Source organism: Artemia franciscana, chromosome 7 (assembly GCF_032884065.1).
Source record: "Artemia franciscana chromosome 7, ASM3288406v1, whole genome shotgun sequence".
In the NCBI taxonomy this organism is placed as follows: Eukaryota; Metazoa; Arthropoda; class Branchiopoda; order Anostraca; family Artemiidae; genus Artemia; species Artemia franciscana.
Genome location: NC_088869.1, coordinates 37,804,109 through 37,819,675, shown reverse-complemented (window position 1 = coordinate 37,819,675; position 15,567 = coordinate 37,804,109). Strand labels below are relative to the sequence as shown.

At 36.6% G+C, this 15,567-nt stretch overlaps 1 protein-coding gene across 2 annotated transcripts in view; it reads right to left on the bottom strand.

The window, feature by feature from the left end:
* Positions 1-5,311: 5,311 nt before the first annotated feature.
* The window catches only part of LOC136029237 (metastasis-associated protein MTA1-like), an 89,943-nt gene continuing 79,687 nt past the window's right edge, over positions 5,312-15,567 (bottom strand). Inside the window, exons 14-16 of one of the 2 annotated variants that reach the window (XM_065707466.1) lie at positions 11,960-12,199; positions 9,436-9,661; positions 5,312-7,300 (exon numbers count right to left, since the gene is read on the bottom strand). In XM_065707466.1, the coding sequence (XP_065563538.1) occupies positions 7,138-7,300; positions 9,436-9,661; positions 11,960-12,199 (629 nt within the window). In that variant the 3' untranslated portion in view covers positions 5,312-7,137. The remainder of the gene's footprint in view (positions 7,301-9,435; positions 9,662-11,959; positions 12,200-15,567) is intronic. The other variant, XM_065707467.1, reaches the window with a different exon arrangement.

Sequence of the window (15,567 nt, the reverse complement as noted above, 5' to 3'; positions counted from 1 at the left end):
TTCACAAAAGTAAATTTTATGGTAGAAGATTTAAACAAAACACGTCATGTTACTGTTCTATTTAGAAAGCTATGTGAAGAACGTTTTGGTACCATGGAAGGTCACAAAATAAATAAAAACTTGCCAAATTTACAAACAGAGCTCTGGAAACAGAGGGATGCTAAGGCACTTTTAAGTTTAGCGGACTATTGCTCATTCAACGTTTTATGTTTTAGAGGCAGCAAATGCGGTTCTTTAGCTTGAAAGTCATGATATCGGAGAAAAGGTAGTTGAAAACCTAACAGATACAGTTCACATGCTTAGCCTCACCGATTATGATTTCAGTCTAAAAATACGCCATGCGATGATATTCGAAGTGAGTCCATATCCCATGGTAGCATCAGCTTTATGTGCTCCTGAAATCAAAGCGACGGAGTTTCTTTTTCCAAGGATGTTGCTAAAACACCATCCAAAGCCAAATCCGTGGTGGATTTGGAAGAACCATTTGGAAGACCAAGAGCGTGCAAAGGGGGGGGGGTCTACCGTTATCGCCATTGACAGAATGAAGCTCCCCGTCAAAACTATCGCAGAAATTAGGGCCTTTAACCGAAAAGCGGAGTCGTTGAGTGCTTAAGCACTAAAAAAACGCGCAGGACAACTTTGCGGCCAAGCTAGCTTTAACATCTGATGTAAGTTTGGAACTGCAATGGTGGTTGGATATTCCCAATTATTCTTCTAAAGCATTTGAGCCTAGATCAGTCGACAAAAATCTGTGTAGTGATGCATCGAAACTAGGCCGCGCATGTGGATCAATACTCCATGAAAACGGCCACAGATAAATGATCCTCAGAAGAAAACGGATTTGACATCAATGTTTTAGAAACAAAAGCTGTTTATCGGCTGTGATTAGACAATACAACCACAGTAGCTAACATAGATAAAAAGATAGGATCAAAATCTGAGTCTTGTAATTATTTTGCTAATAAGATTTGGCAGCTGGTTTTGCAGGGTAAAGGGTGGTTATTTGCAAAATATATGCCTAGAGTGGCTAATATCATTGATGAAGTAGCACGAAAATTGATAATGAAAAATGTGCAAATTGGATATATAAAATTATGAACTCTTTGGTATCTCGGTCCATAGACATTGATTTGTTTATAACTAGTTAAAATTTATAGATTGAACCATTTGTTTCTAGAGAACCACATCCGGAATGTGTTTTTCGTAGATGCAATTGCAACGAGTTGGAAGCTTCGTTTCTTCTATGCATTCCCAGGTTTGGTTTGCTTCTGAAGAGCCTTCAGAAAGCAGAAATGGTTCAGGCAACTGGTATTTTGATCTTTCCAAACTGGAACCCACAAGTCTAATATCCCTTACTATTAAGGCTTTTAGTGTGAAGTCCCATTCTTCTACCAGATGATATTTTTATGTTGTCTCTGCCAGAGAAATCAATCTTACACCATCCATTGTCGAAGACATTACGCCTAGCGGCTTGCGTCGTCTCTGGGAAGGTTTTTACCACCAAGGATATTCTCCTTCCATAGTCGATTTTATCATGGATGGGTGGAAAGATCCGACTAGGCACCAGTAAAGGGTTTACATTAAAAAGGGTCGACTTTTGTGGAAGAAACGTGATCCAGCCCTTGGAGGCAGTTCTACTAGACACCTTGACCTTTCTTTCACAGCTTCTTCACTCAGGTGTTAAATTTAGTGCATTAATACTGCAAGCAGTGCTTTATCGCAAATTTTACCAAGCCTTCAGTTAGGTAGTAACTAACTAACAAGAAGCTCATGAGAGGTGTCTTTAATAGACGACCTAGCCTTCTCAAGCTTTCTAGCATTGGGGATGTAAAACGCGTGTTCGATCTCTTAAGATTACCAGCTTCGTATATCGAAAATCTTCAACCAAAGACACTAACACAAAATTAGCAATTTTATTGATTTTATCTTCTTATGAAAGAGTTCAGATTTAGGTCAGTTTGTCACATAGTAATATGATATATATGACGATGAAAGTTTTGTTTTTCCAATCAATGTGTTGTTAAAACAACAAAACCGTGCAACCACAAATCAGTGGTTAAATTTCGACCTTCCTTGTGTCCGGTGACGCATCTAGCTGCTTATATTAGAATGACGTAATATCAAAATAAAGACGAAGCAATTTTTCTTACATATTGTAAGCCTCATAGTGCTGGGTCCATGTCATCTATTTCTAGATGGATCTAAGAAGTGTTATTTCTTACAGTTATAAATCTCAGTGTTTGTGGTGCTCCTAGCACCACAAATAGCACTAAAAAAACAGGCAAGTTAAAACAATTAAATATTTGTTTACGCTCTCTTCCTATGTAAAAAAAGGGATTATTTTCCAATCTTGAAACACCAAGGAATGAATTCATTCTGTTGAGTAGTAGGAAGGCCATTCTCGCGCAAATGAATGTTAAATTTGGATTCAGGATACAATTCTGACTATGGAGGTAAGTTTGAATTTTACCCCCCGCCCCTCCAATGTGCAAATTGGTATATAGCTATGAGGTGAAGTGAATCTGGGCCAAAAGCGATTACTATTTTCACAAAGAGCATAAGAAAAGGCATCGATTGGCATATTCACTTTATTGATAGGTCAATAAAATGAAAGGCTCAATATTTACCCATTTAACATTGTCATTTTCAATTGGCTCCGATATTTTTGGCCCTGGATTCATTTCTGAAAGTGTCATTCACCTAACTCAACTGCTTTCCAAGATAGCAAGAAGTGTCTAAACTACAACTTAAGGCTACCCAACATTTTTCTAACTCACCCTTTTATGTGATTTTGATAGTATGGGTCCCACTCAAAGCGAATCGTTGGACCCCTGGATGGTAAGATAAGATTTTTATTTCAGAAAAAATGGCTATCACAAGCACAGATAAGTCATTCACGCTTTAAAATAACGAATAGGCCTAAAGTCTTTTCAGAATTTTATCAGTTTGAGAGAAGACCTTGAAAATGTTTGTTTTGCTTGTTGCTTCTCCATCGCCTTACTGCATGTTGAATACTCACTTCTTCATTTCCAAGAAGAATGGTTGTGCCCAACAACTTTTACTTCCTTCCATGTTTTTTAACTGAATCTACCACGTTTTCATTTGTTATTTTACTTCGATATCAACCACTTCTGCATAAGTGGTTGAAAATACCAGAAAGACGCCTGTGGGACAGCCAAGGCAGAGATAACAGAGATCATACCGGCTAGCTGTTCTATCTTATGCACTTAAATACTTTAATTTGAATTTTTTATTTCGCTTAATACTTTTTCCATAATCATTTCATAAAAGAGTGCGAAAAGCAAATAATGGGCAAAAAGAGTGCAAATCTGGTCCGTGGAGTGAAAGAGGGCAATGAAAAAAAGAGCGCATTTCACAAGAAAAGTGGGCAAGTTGGCAACCCTGTATTGGACACGACGGTATTCTAGACAAGAGTGCAACTGTATCATGTATAACGGTAAAAACAAAGAGTCGAATCTGAGTTTTACGTCCCCGTATCTCTGTAGCAGACTGAGCTAAGACCTTATTAATGTTTCTTTTCAAGGGGATTGCTGAAAATAAAAATTATATTTGAAGAGCTCGAGGCTTTCAAGGAAAAACAGAAAAACGACTAGATTTAGACAGGGTAATGATAAAAAGTATTGACACCTTTGAAAAAGATCATTGTGCCAATATAATATCTTTCAATATAAGATATCCGCGTACTATTTGTCGATACCAAATCTAATCCAAAATAGTCACTAAAATGGTATATAATTCAATTAACATGTTGCGTAACTATTGGAAGGGAAAACTGTCCCACTAGTGGGTATAGTATTGAAGGGTGTGCCAAACTTATCCCACTCCTTTTTGACTTGCTGAATGAGTTCAATTAAATATGAAATAAAATATTGTCAGAGAACCGATTATTTATCAAACTGGATAAATTGAAGTTCCGAAACCAATGCAAGTTCTTCTCTGCAGTTTCTAAATATCTTCCTCAACTTTTTGATTCCTAGTTTAAATATTACGCATAAGGTACTAGAGTACAAGTACTATTTCATTTGTTTTGTCAAATGAAGATTAATTTTCTTCTGAAGCCCATTTATGTCCTAAACACAGTAGCACAGTTTTCATGGAAGTGTCAGTGAAATTTTGGTATTAACACTACAAATTAGGCTTAGACCCAAAAATACAGAATTCAGTTGAAGAGCTTGAACCAAATGTTATATTATTCCTTATAAAACAAGGCCTATTAAGTCGCTTGTAAATAGTCCTGACAGTAATCAAATGCTCCTGTTTATCCCTTTTCCAATTCATGTGGCCCAATTGCGGTTTTAGGCCTCTTAATCTGAGGAGGGGGGGGGCAAGGTATGACCACAAGTACACAAAAATATAAAAAGAAAGGAAATTAATGCAAGATGTCAGAACAACTGGGGAAGGGTGGCAGCTACCTCCTGCCCAGGCCTAGAACCACCATTGATGTAACCATCATCTAGAATTAGAAAAATTCAAAACAATCTTAGTTTTAATTTATCAAAATTTGGATTTGATTGAAAAGCCTACGCCAAAGGATTTAATCTAGGATTTTTGAAAATAGGCAGATTCTATTGCTTTTATCTAATTTAATTGATTTAAAATAATTAGGGTCGGTCTATTATAAAAAAAATATGCATGTAAAAAAAAAGTACACAAATATACCTATTGAAGGTTTTTGGAAAAGTTGGTACTTTCTTCTCGGACTAAATTTAAATAAAAAGGGCAAGATCCTCCAGAGACATTGCTGGCGCATAGGGCGTCGAACGTTTCAGTTGCTTCTTTTTACAGGGACAAGCGGTGGGATCAAACCCTGGGCCCCGTATTGCCACACAGAGCATCAATCCCCTGTGGTACAACAGGGTTACTCAATCTAAAACAAAAGGAAAAAAATAAATCAAATGATATTTTTACATGTCTTTTTAAGTAATTTTATGATTCCTCTGATTAACACTAGACGGCGCTCATCACAAATTGCAAATCTTTGCTGAGTCCACAAAATGTCATTAGATTTCTTACAACAAGATCTACTGTTAAAATTATCGTAGCCAAAGAGCCAGCCATAGCTTTTGCATCCTCTAATAGTACAGGGTTTAACTACTAGGTTGAGGTCGAAATGGGTATATACTACCTCTAATTATCATTATTTAGATAACAAGCTTGAATTTCCTTCCATGTTGCTGGTTCCAATTAGCGTCAACTGGTCTCATACTAACCCCAGGGTGGTTTATTATATTTTACATCCTTTGGTCTTACAACCAACAATAACAAACCTTCTGGTCAAAAAAATGAAGAATTCATCAAGGTATTTTTACTTAGAAAAGAGGGTTTACAAAACAGAATATGACACGATATACTAAAAGACAGATAATCGGGAAAAAGTGTTTCTACTTTATAGCTACATCAAAGACAGCCAACTAAATATCAAAAACCTCAATCAATCGAACTGAGTTGATAACTAAATTTCGAGTTAAAAAAGAAAACGAAGAACATATCTTCTAGACCTAAATTTATCAATAGCAGGCAAAATGAAAATAAACACTATTTTTATGGCTTAAGCAACAATTGAAAGCTAACAGAATTGAACCCTTTCTGGTAAAAGGCTGAGGAACTTAGGACCAAGTATGGTGGATTTGATCCACTAGCTTACGATAAATTTGACGAAGAGCCCTCTCGATTCAAAATACAAAAAGTTAACTAGAAGCATCCCATATATCCAAATCGAATCAAATTTTAGTAATGTAGGAATCAGATGCCATTATACCTCTACCATAAAATATGCATATGAATAAATTTAAATTCGGTAAAAATCAGATTGCAGATGTGTATAATTAACTCCATAACTGTATTGAAGTATCTTATGTACAGGTCCAAAGCTTACGAAAAGAGTTCACTGTTTGAGGGGGAGGGGGTAAAAAATATATTTCTAAAATTATGTTTACAAGGTATTCTGAAGTAAGGGCGGGGGGGGGGGTTCAGAAAACAGTTAAACGTAATCATTAAGAAAAGAAAGATCCCTTTTAATTTAAGATAAGCAATTTCAACTTGGTTGATGTAAAGGACCTTAGAATTTAGTTAGTGTGTTTAAATTGAATCAGTACCTTAAAAAAATACATATTTTTCACAATCTACATACTTTAATTATGGAAACCGTTCATTTTCATATTTACTTTACTCTTACTACGTATTAATTTTTTTTTCTTAGTGAAATGAAATCCTTACCAAAGGCATCGCTTAACCAAAAGGGTCACTTTTTTTCTAAGCTACTGCTCAAGGGCTTTAGAAGAAGCTTCCTGATATTTATCAACAGTAGGCACTTATGAAATAAACACGGGAACACCTGAATATTTAAAAATTTTCAAATACATGTTTCTCTATCAGCCCCTCTTTCTTAATTAGTTCATGCTTGAAGGGAGGGTTTAACTGTCAGAACATTGGAGGTCTATTTAAGGCTTTCATATATACTTGGGTAGCAAATAAACCATACTTGGCCAGTTAGAAACCAATTGAACAAGAGGTTGGAGATCAAAAGTGAATAATCGGTTCAGGATATCAAACTTCCCTGAATCCGTTTTTTAAGGAAGAGGTTCCCAATATTTTTGCTCTTTATCAATTCTGTAGTGTGGTAATGGAATTTAGACTGAAGAAAAAATGTTCAGGAAAGGCAGCGACTAAAGAAGACACGAAAGACAGTGCTACTAAGTTTTAGAGGCGAACTATGGTTTTAAGTACAAAGGTAAATGCAGAAAAAAACAAAAAGAGAAAGGTGGGATAGAATAGGGAGGGGGAGAGTTTAGTTGATTCTTTGTTTGGCGTACTAGTAATTTAATACATATAAAGTACAAGAGCAAATATTTGAATAAGATTTAAACTGCAGTTCGGAGAAATACGCAGTAACCTTATCAGCAGCCACAGATCTGAACAGTAGGATATGAAACTTTAGCTTCATGACCATCAATTAGTTGGATAAATCAAAATGAAGAACAAAAGCAATTTAGAACCCACATCAATCAATCTTTGTAGATTAACGCTCACATTTGAACTGAAAAAAGAAAAACAAAATCCAAAATTGAACAATTTGAATCCTTTAACATTCGTAATAGAAGCAGATGGCATTTTGGTTTAACTTCGGAGGTTTTCAACCTGAGGAGTAGCAGGGACAGGAGCCGCTGCACGACTTGGGAGCAGCGGTGCAAAAACAGCAGCAATCCGGGGTGGCAAATTCCTCCACGGTTTCCGTGCGCATCTCTTAGCTTCGTTTGGATTTATCATTCTTCTCTGACGCCTGAAATCAGAAGATGAAATTTAGAAATAACCTCGATCGTTTTTTTTAGCTAATGGAGTCTAACACCAGTTGCCTTTGTCTCTATGTTCGTTGGTAGATATCATCCCATAATATTGTTTTACTCATCGTTCTGTTACCAACTTCATTTAGTCCACGGAGAAATAAACAGAGAAAATGACAAAGAAGGTGCTCTATAGGTTTCGATCACAATAAATCAATCGTCTTGACAAAGATTAAATTTGAAAAGTATTTAAGAGTATTTTTAAAGACCTAATTTTAGCCCTGCTCATTATGCTAAAGATTGAAAGATCCATGGTAAAAGCATTTATGAGTGCAACAAATGTATTTAACCTGCAACTGTAAATTTCTATTTACCAATAGCTTTTTGAAAAATTTGAAAGGAAAATATTGATATTTAAAGCAAATGCCGCCCTTGTGCTAAAGTAGTCGTTGTCAAAGCATTGGCTACAACAAAAAAGTTTTAGCGCAATCACGGAAGGGTTTGAAGAGTGCACAGCCACTATCATATTTAGAATATTTTCTGTTCGTTTGTAAATTTTAATGTCGCCCTTTACTATCAGTTGAGAAAACTTTCTTTTTTAATAATTTCTGTGCGTTTTTGTATTATACCCAGGGTTATCCTAAATATGAGGAGGGGTACAACCTATCAAACCCAGCTCTTTTAATCAAAGTTAGCTTTTGCACAGCAAGGCTTTAAGGAAAAGAGTCAATTTAGTATATTTGCTTTTGCAAAATAAGCATAGTTATCGAGTTTAAACTATCATCACCTATATAGTAAGGGAGCTTTCCCCCCTCGGGTTTCATACTGAATGATTCATCCTTTATTCATATATATCGTAAATATTCGCTCACTTCATAAGAGAATTTCAAATATAGTCCTTTAAGTTTCTCATACATGTTGGATTTTACTGCATAGCTACCATCAAGATGGTACCCCTTTTTGGGGAAATTTAATTCCTGTTACTAAAAATTTCATATGCCAACAGCTTTTAGCGGGTAACTTTAAAATCAATACATTTTGTGTTCCAAATAATTTTTTATTCAGAGAAATTTTGTGATCGTCATCAGCAGAAATACGGTATTTCTGCTGATGACGATCACTATACATGTGATCAAAATATCCAATATACTTTTGATTTTTTTTTTTCACTGTCTAATGAAAGGATTTATCCCTATTCGAACTGTTACTTATTGGCATGAAAAGGCAGTGTAGTCTTTGAAATTACCTAGACAATTCGGGCATTGAATTGCACCCTTTTAGATAGCTGCCCCCTCCCTTCTGCCTACGAAATACCCACTGCCCTTCCTTCACAACAGCTGATGCACAATTATTTTACACATTACACATCAAGTATTAATATAAATGTTTATATTAACCACTCATCTTATATGGACTATGAGACTTTTCGGGAACGAATCCGCCGCCGTGCGGCATTGCTTCCTCGGCAACTGGGAGTTCAATTTATAAAAATTAAATACTTTTAAATCGATTAGCTATATCAGAACTTTGAGTTTATTTCTATATTTATTAGATATTTTATTAGATTCTTTTCTGCACCAAGTTAGCTTTCAAAGCTTAGCTACCACGTATTGCTTTGAATGGCTAACATCAACAGTCTTGTCTAACAAAGTCAATAATAGCGAGCAACGGGAGGTGACATGAGGTTTTTTTTAGGGTTGATGCCCCAAAGCAAGTGGAGACAGGCAATATAAAGCTACATATTTTTCTAGTGTATATAAAAATATTTGTGTATTCTGTTGTTTGTGTTTTGATTGAAAAATAAGCTAAACTAATCAAGCGTGTAAACTTTGCGGAATACATCCCCGGCACACGGAGCTCAAAACTTAATACAGCACAACAAACAAGACGAAATATGTCAAATCTTTTCTAAACTTAAGTTTAAATCCTCTTTTAAGTTATAATTGATTTTTAGCCTTATATACGCATAATATATTTTTTTTTACCGAGGCTAAAAAGGAGTGGTGGGATACTGGACTTCTATTTGAAATTAACTCATCAAGTCGAAACCAGACTCCCAATTCAAGACCTAGTGACTTAGACCAAAGACTCGTCGAAACGCCTACTATTCAATGGGATAATAAAATAAATAAACCTGATAGTTGGGGACGACTTGAAAAATAAATCATCAGGAGCATCCATCCACGTAGCCACCTGTTTTCTTCCAGAGCTCCCAGCAATACGAGTAATAGTGGAATGATGGCGATGACCACTTGAACCTCGGTGTTCACTGGTTAGCTTCATAGGTGCACCTTGTATAGGCGCGGTAGGTGGCATACGCTGGGATTGCTGCAGAAGCCCAGACGGCAAGACCGGCAGTCCTAAAAGGAAAGATCAATTCTGTCACGTTTTACAGAGGGGCGGCAACAAACATACAGACAAACTCTGCCCATGTTTGCACGGGCTGCCAACATAATTCGTGACAAAGTGATATCAAACTATATGACAATGCAATGATTTTTTCTTATCCTTTTTTAAACGCCAGAAATCGCACTCTTTTACAAGGCTTGCACTAAAATAAAGTATTTTTGGGACTTAGACCAGAATTTCTTGAAACTTCTGAGCATCAAACCCTCGACATACTCTGTAAATCAAAAAACTATGTTTTATACACGTCAGTATGACTCATATCTTTTTTCACAGGGAAGCAGGAAACATTGAGAGTTATTTGGAGGGAGCTAGGTCCTAAGAAATACATTTGCACATTTTACACAAAACAATGCCAGAAAAACTGGAATTATGAAAATTCCTTGGCTTACCAAAGCCCGCGCAATAGAACTGCCTAAGGAAAGAGCGATGTGGGGACAATGTGTTATTTTTTTCTTACCAATGCACTTAGTAAAGTTCGAGTAGTAAATTCGAAAGGATCTCATTCGATTGGGAATTGAAAGCTCTAATGCCCTTTTAAAAGCCGAAAGTGAATGGAGGGCAGCCAGCCCCCCCCCCGAACACCCATCAATTCCCAAACAATTGAATTAAAATTTTGATATATCCTTTTTGCTCAGCATAGTTGAAAGGTCCAGTAATTATGGCTTTGTGGGTGACATCCCCAAGAGCCCTCGGGGCAAGGGCTACAAGTTATATTAATTTCTCATTATTAACACACAAGGTTTATATGGGAGGAGTGGTCGTATGAATTTTGGAGGGGCTCATTTGATTAGGAATCAGAAGGTCTAGTGCCCTTTTTAAGAGTCAAAGTTGATCAAAGGGTAACTAATCTCCCCTCCCCTCCCCAACGCCCTCTTCCCCTCAAATGTATCTGATAGAAATTTGGAGATAGCAGTTTAGTTCAAAATAATCCGAAGATCCTATAACAAGGCTTCAGGGTTGACACAATCCCCCCGAGCCTGGAGCCAAGAGTTGTAAGCTATGTCCTCGGGACAAATAATGTTCTTTTGGAAGAGGTGGTCGTTTAAACAATAGAGGAGGCTCATTTAATTGGAATTAAAAGTTCTAGTTCTTTTTTTAAGAGTTAAAAGCGATTGGAGGGCAACCAGTAGCAAAAGTAGCAGCGGCATTAGTGTTAGTAGTGCCTGCACATATCAACTTTTGGTATATTGATCTTCCCCTTTAAGCATTCTCTGACAGTTCCAACTTCATACCCAAATCCATTGCCCTCCGGACTTTTGACTCGCAATGAGGGCATTATAACTTCTGATTTGCAACCGAATGGGCCTCCTCTAAAGTTTATATAGCCACCCCTTAAACAAACCTTATATGTTAATAATGGGCAGCTAGTATAACTTTTGGCACTAGCCCTGAGGGATGTGTGTGTGTATGCGTGGGGGGGGGGTCACCCACAAAGACATAATTACTGAACCTTTCAAATGAACAAAATGGTTACCTCAAAATTTTGATTGGAAGTGTTTGGGGAAATAATTGACGTGGAAGAGAGGGCTGGTTGCCCTCTAATCACTTTTGACTCTTAAAAAGGACACTAGATCTTTTAATTTTCCATCAAACGAGATCCTTTCAAAATTCCTACGACAAATCCTTCTATACAAAGTGCCTGGGTCAGAAAAAAAAAAATACATTGTGCCCACATCCCTCTTTCCTTTGGCAGCGGTATTGCGCTCAACCCCTGAAAAAAAAATATAATTTGCTATTTAAATGCCATTTATTCATTTCTTCGCGTAACTTCATTAACTTCGCGTCGTTTCAAGCTTAAATAATTATAAGATTTAATTTCTGCTCGTCTTAGAACTTTCAATTTTGTTTGAAAATTTGCTTATTTGAAAAAAAGTGTTTTTTTATTTAATTGCAGGAAGAGAGTGCGGAGGCTTTATAAAACGTAACCTAAAACAATATTGGAGTCAATAATTTAAGCGTTATCAGGAACTATATATTCCTCTGCCAAAACTACAAAGTCGCATAGCTTCAGAGGATACCGCAAATAAAAGCCCGCAAAAACTTGTGTGTAGCTCAATAATATGGCTTAATTCTGATATGTCATAAATATAAAAGAAATGTTTAATGGTTTCCACCTACAATCACTCAAGCATCTTTCCACAATTATGACCAATCTCTACCGAAGTATTTACACTGATTATTAGGAACATGTGGAAACGAGTAGTCTGCCAGATTTTTTACCGAACTGTATTTTTGGAAGCTTAACTTACCGCCTGGGAGAGGTGCAGTGGACACTGGTGGCAAAAGGTTTTGATAAATTTCTGGTATTGGAAGCATAGGTCTCATGCCTGGACCTAATTGTGGGAGCAGACCTGGAGGCAAACCTGGAAGATAGCCAAGCATACTCGGGGGTAAGGGACTTCCAGAAAGTCCTGCGATACTACTAAGAAGAGGGTTTGCAGCTGAAGGTAGTACTTGTTCGCGGCTCAAACGCTTTGGCACAGGTGAAACTGAAATTTAAACAATGATTAGTACAGCTCTTAAACGTAAGAAGGATTCAGAATATAGAACAGTGCTGGTTACTAAAAAAAAACAAAAACATTTCAAAACTTATCGGCTTTTATTTAGGGGGGAGGGGGAGTACAACGCATTCAGTTCAAATGACCAGAGGTGTAACCTAGTGTAAGCTAATTCTTGTGTTATTCTAATTGGGATTTTGGTTTGAACTTTGGCATCTTACACAACATAAACAATGGAATAAAGTAGTATAGTAATTGCCGTTTTGGACCACCTAATCGTCACACCGATTTACTTCATTTTCGGTTTATTTTACATCATTATAACATCAAAGAATAAACATTCTCCATCCCGACATTCAACATGAAAACAGATTCTTGGAAATCAAAGTTTGATCTCATTTATACACTTTTTCACAATGTGAGCACAGGTTCTAAATCCCACCCAGATCACCCCATCAATTACACCATTACACTATAGTTGAATTCACACCATTTTAAATGAAAATTTTCAACACTTTCACAATTTCCCGTAATGAGCTTTAAGATCAAAAAAGGTCTCGTGAAATAAGAATTTGATGAATTTGTGAAATAAGAGCTTAATTATACTCCATTCTTCCTATACTACAGATAAAATGAAATAATTTAACGTGATTTATTATTTAGTGGATAGCTCGATAGCAATATCTAAATAATTGTTATCATCTTTCTCTTTTCTTTCAATAACCTTTAAAATCATATCTTTATCTAATCTTTTAAATTTCTTTTCAAGATCAGCCGCTTTAGAATCAAAACGCTTAGGAGCAAATAGACCAACCATTTCACTTTTAAAATCAACGATTTTCTTTCCAGTTTTAGTTGTAATACATTTCATTGCTTTAAATGTGTATTCCATTCCAATGTCTAAATCTTCTTTCCTAATAGTTCGGTTATATTTATTTTCCATTTTCATTTCGCTTAAAAGTTTCTCCATTTATTAGTTGATGGTTTTATTAAACAAATTTTACGAATCGGAAATAATTTATCTAACAAAATGATTTCCGTCGAACTTTTAACAAGTCTCCGATAGCGCAAATGGTTAGAGCGCTTGACTCGGAAGAGGATGGTCTCAGGTTCAGTTTTGGAAGCCTGCAAAATTTTTAGTGATTCTACAGGTCAAATGAAAACACAAAAGATTCCAAAAACTATCCGAACAGGCCAGCTTGGCCTAGTTGGTACGCGACTGGTCTGATTAAAGGTAATGTAAATAATATGGCATTAGACTTTACAGTCCCTACCGACGGTGCTGATCTCTGTTTCTTGGCCCTTCAGCCAGGAAGTGCAATGGGGGGTTGGGGGCCAACCATCCTGTGCTTTCGCACACCCTTCCTGTTTACCTTTCCCAGATTTCTCCCGGTACCCGCTTAGAGCTGGGTCGACTCTGGCTGAGCTTACAGAGTCACGCCACTGACCCCCGTCCCAAACTAAATAATTGGGTACACTAGGATTCAAACCCTTGCCCTCTCAGACCAAGGATCCTGAATCCAGCGCACCAACCACTCGGCCAGGACCGAGGTCTGATTCCTCGATCGCAATCCAACGCAGTTCAATTATCACTGTTACCTCGTGTAGCAGTTGATGATATCAATACGATCTGGCCAAAAGTTTTATTTTTAGCTGGCCAATACTTTTACTGTTAGATGACAAATACTCTCACTGTTTCCTCGTGTAGCAGTTGATAATGCCAATACAACCTGGCCAATACTTTTACTGTTACCTTGCCAATACTCTCACTGGCACCTCGTGTAGCAGTTGATAATGGCAATACGATCTGGCCAATACTCTCACTGTTACCTCGTGTAGCAGTTGATGATGTCAATACGATCTGGCCAATACTCTTACTGTTACCTGGCCAATACTCTCACTGTTACCTCGTGTAGCAGTTGATGATGCCAATAAGATCTGGCCAACAGCCTCACTGTTACCTAACCAATACTCTCACTGTTACCTGGCCATTACTCTCACTGTTACCTCGTATAGCAGTTGATGATGTCAATACGATCTGGCCACAGATCAAGGAGAAAGAAGCAGCCAGCTCCCCTTCACATACAAAAAAAAACAGTCCTGGTTTGCCTCAGGCTGATATGAATCCAGGCTGATATGAAAAAAAAAGAAAAAAGATAACAGCCTAGGGCAGGGGTTTCGCAAAATTTCTTAAATTACTTGTCAATGTTATTTTTGGACGGTACAAAATTCGTGCAATATTTACAACCATTTAGTTTTACCAGTTTCAAATATTTTTCCCGAGGAAAAACTGTAAGGTTTTCTGTAATTCGTTTTCTTGTTTAATTATTTTTTCATCACCCGATTTATACATAGCAAGCAATTCTAAATAGAATGAACAAGCAGTTTCATACTCAGCCTTTCTTTCTGCTGTTCTTAGATATTTTTTCCAATATTTAAATCAGAACTGTCCCAAGACTTAAAGAAGCAAGGGGTAACATAGCGAAAGCAAATAAGCCTGAAGCCCTAAATTTAAACTTGGATATTAAGAAACCATTACTAACATATCCACAATATTTCAAACTTCTACGATAAATGAATAATTTCTTTTCTAATTCTTCTTCTATTTATATTTGATACACATGTTGAAATAACAATTTGTTTATTTGAAGTCTTTAAACATTTGCAATTTCATTTCCAGGTTGGGTTCCAAAAGAATCATAAAATTCTACAAATAAGTACTTGAGGTCATTGAAATAACAAGCTCAATGCGTCCCAGGCGATCCCATACATTCACAATTGATTACACCACATTCTTTTCTTCTCTATTTTACTTAGTAAGTTACCTCAAGAAAACACACCTCGAAGATACCAAATAATGACCCAGTTCATTCAATATATCAGAATTTGTCAGTGGTATCATGTAATTTTTTATTCTTTCTGATGTTCCCCGTTTTTTGGAAGCAAGCATTCTTTGAATTGTGGAATCTCAGCTTCAACAATTTTTCAGGGTCTTCCACGTTGTTTAGGTACTTTAACCATTTCTACTTGTATTTTCTTAGGTCTACTATGTTTTTTGGGAGCTTCAACAACCACTTCCGATCAAGATCCAACAATTTTGTGTGTACCAAGTAATTTTAAACGTCGACCTTTCGGTAAAGTCCCGGGTAATGTTAAACGTTCACCTTTAGCGTTTGAAGAATCAGTAATGTTATCAACTATTTTCTTTCCAGTATTTGTGCCTAATGCAGTAGTACCACTTGTTACAGCAACTTTACCTATTGCAGCTGCTAATGGTATTAAAAATGGAAGTAAGCCACCATTTTAAATCAGTTGATGATATAATTATATAGAAATCTTTATTTTTTATTTTCTTTGCT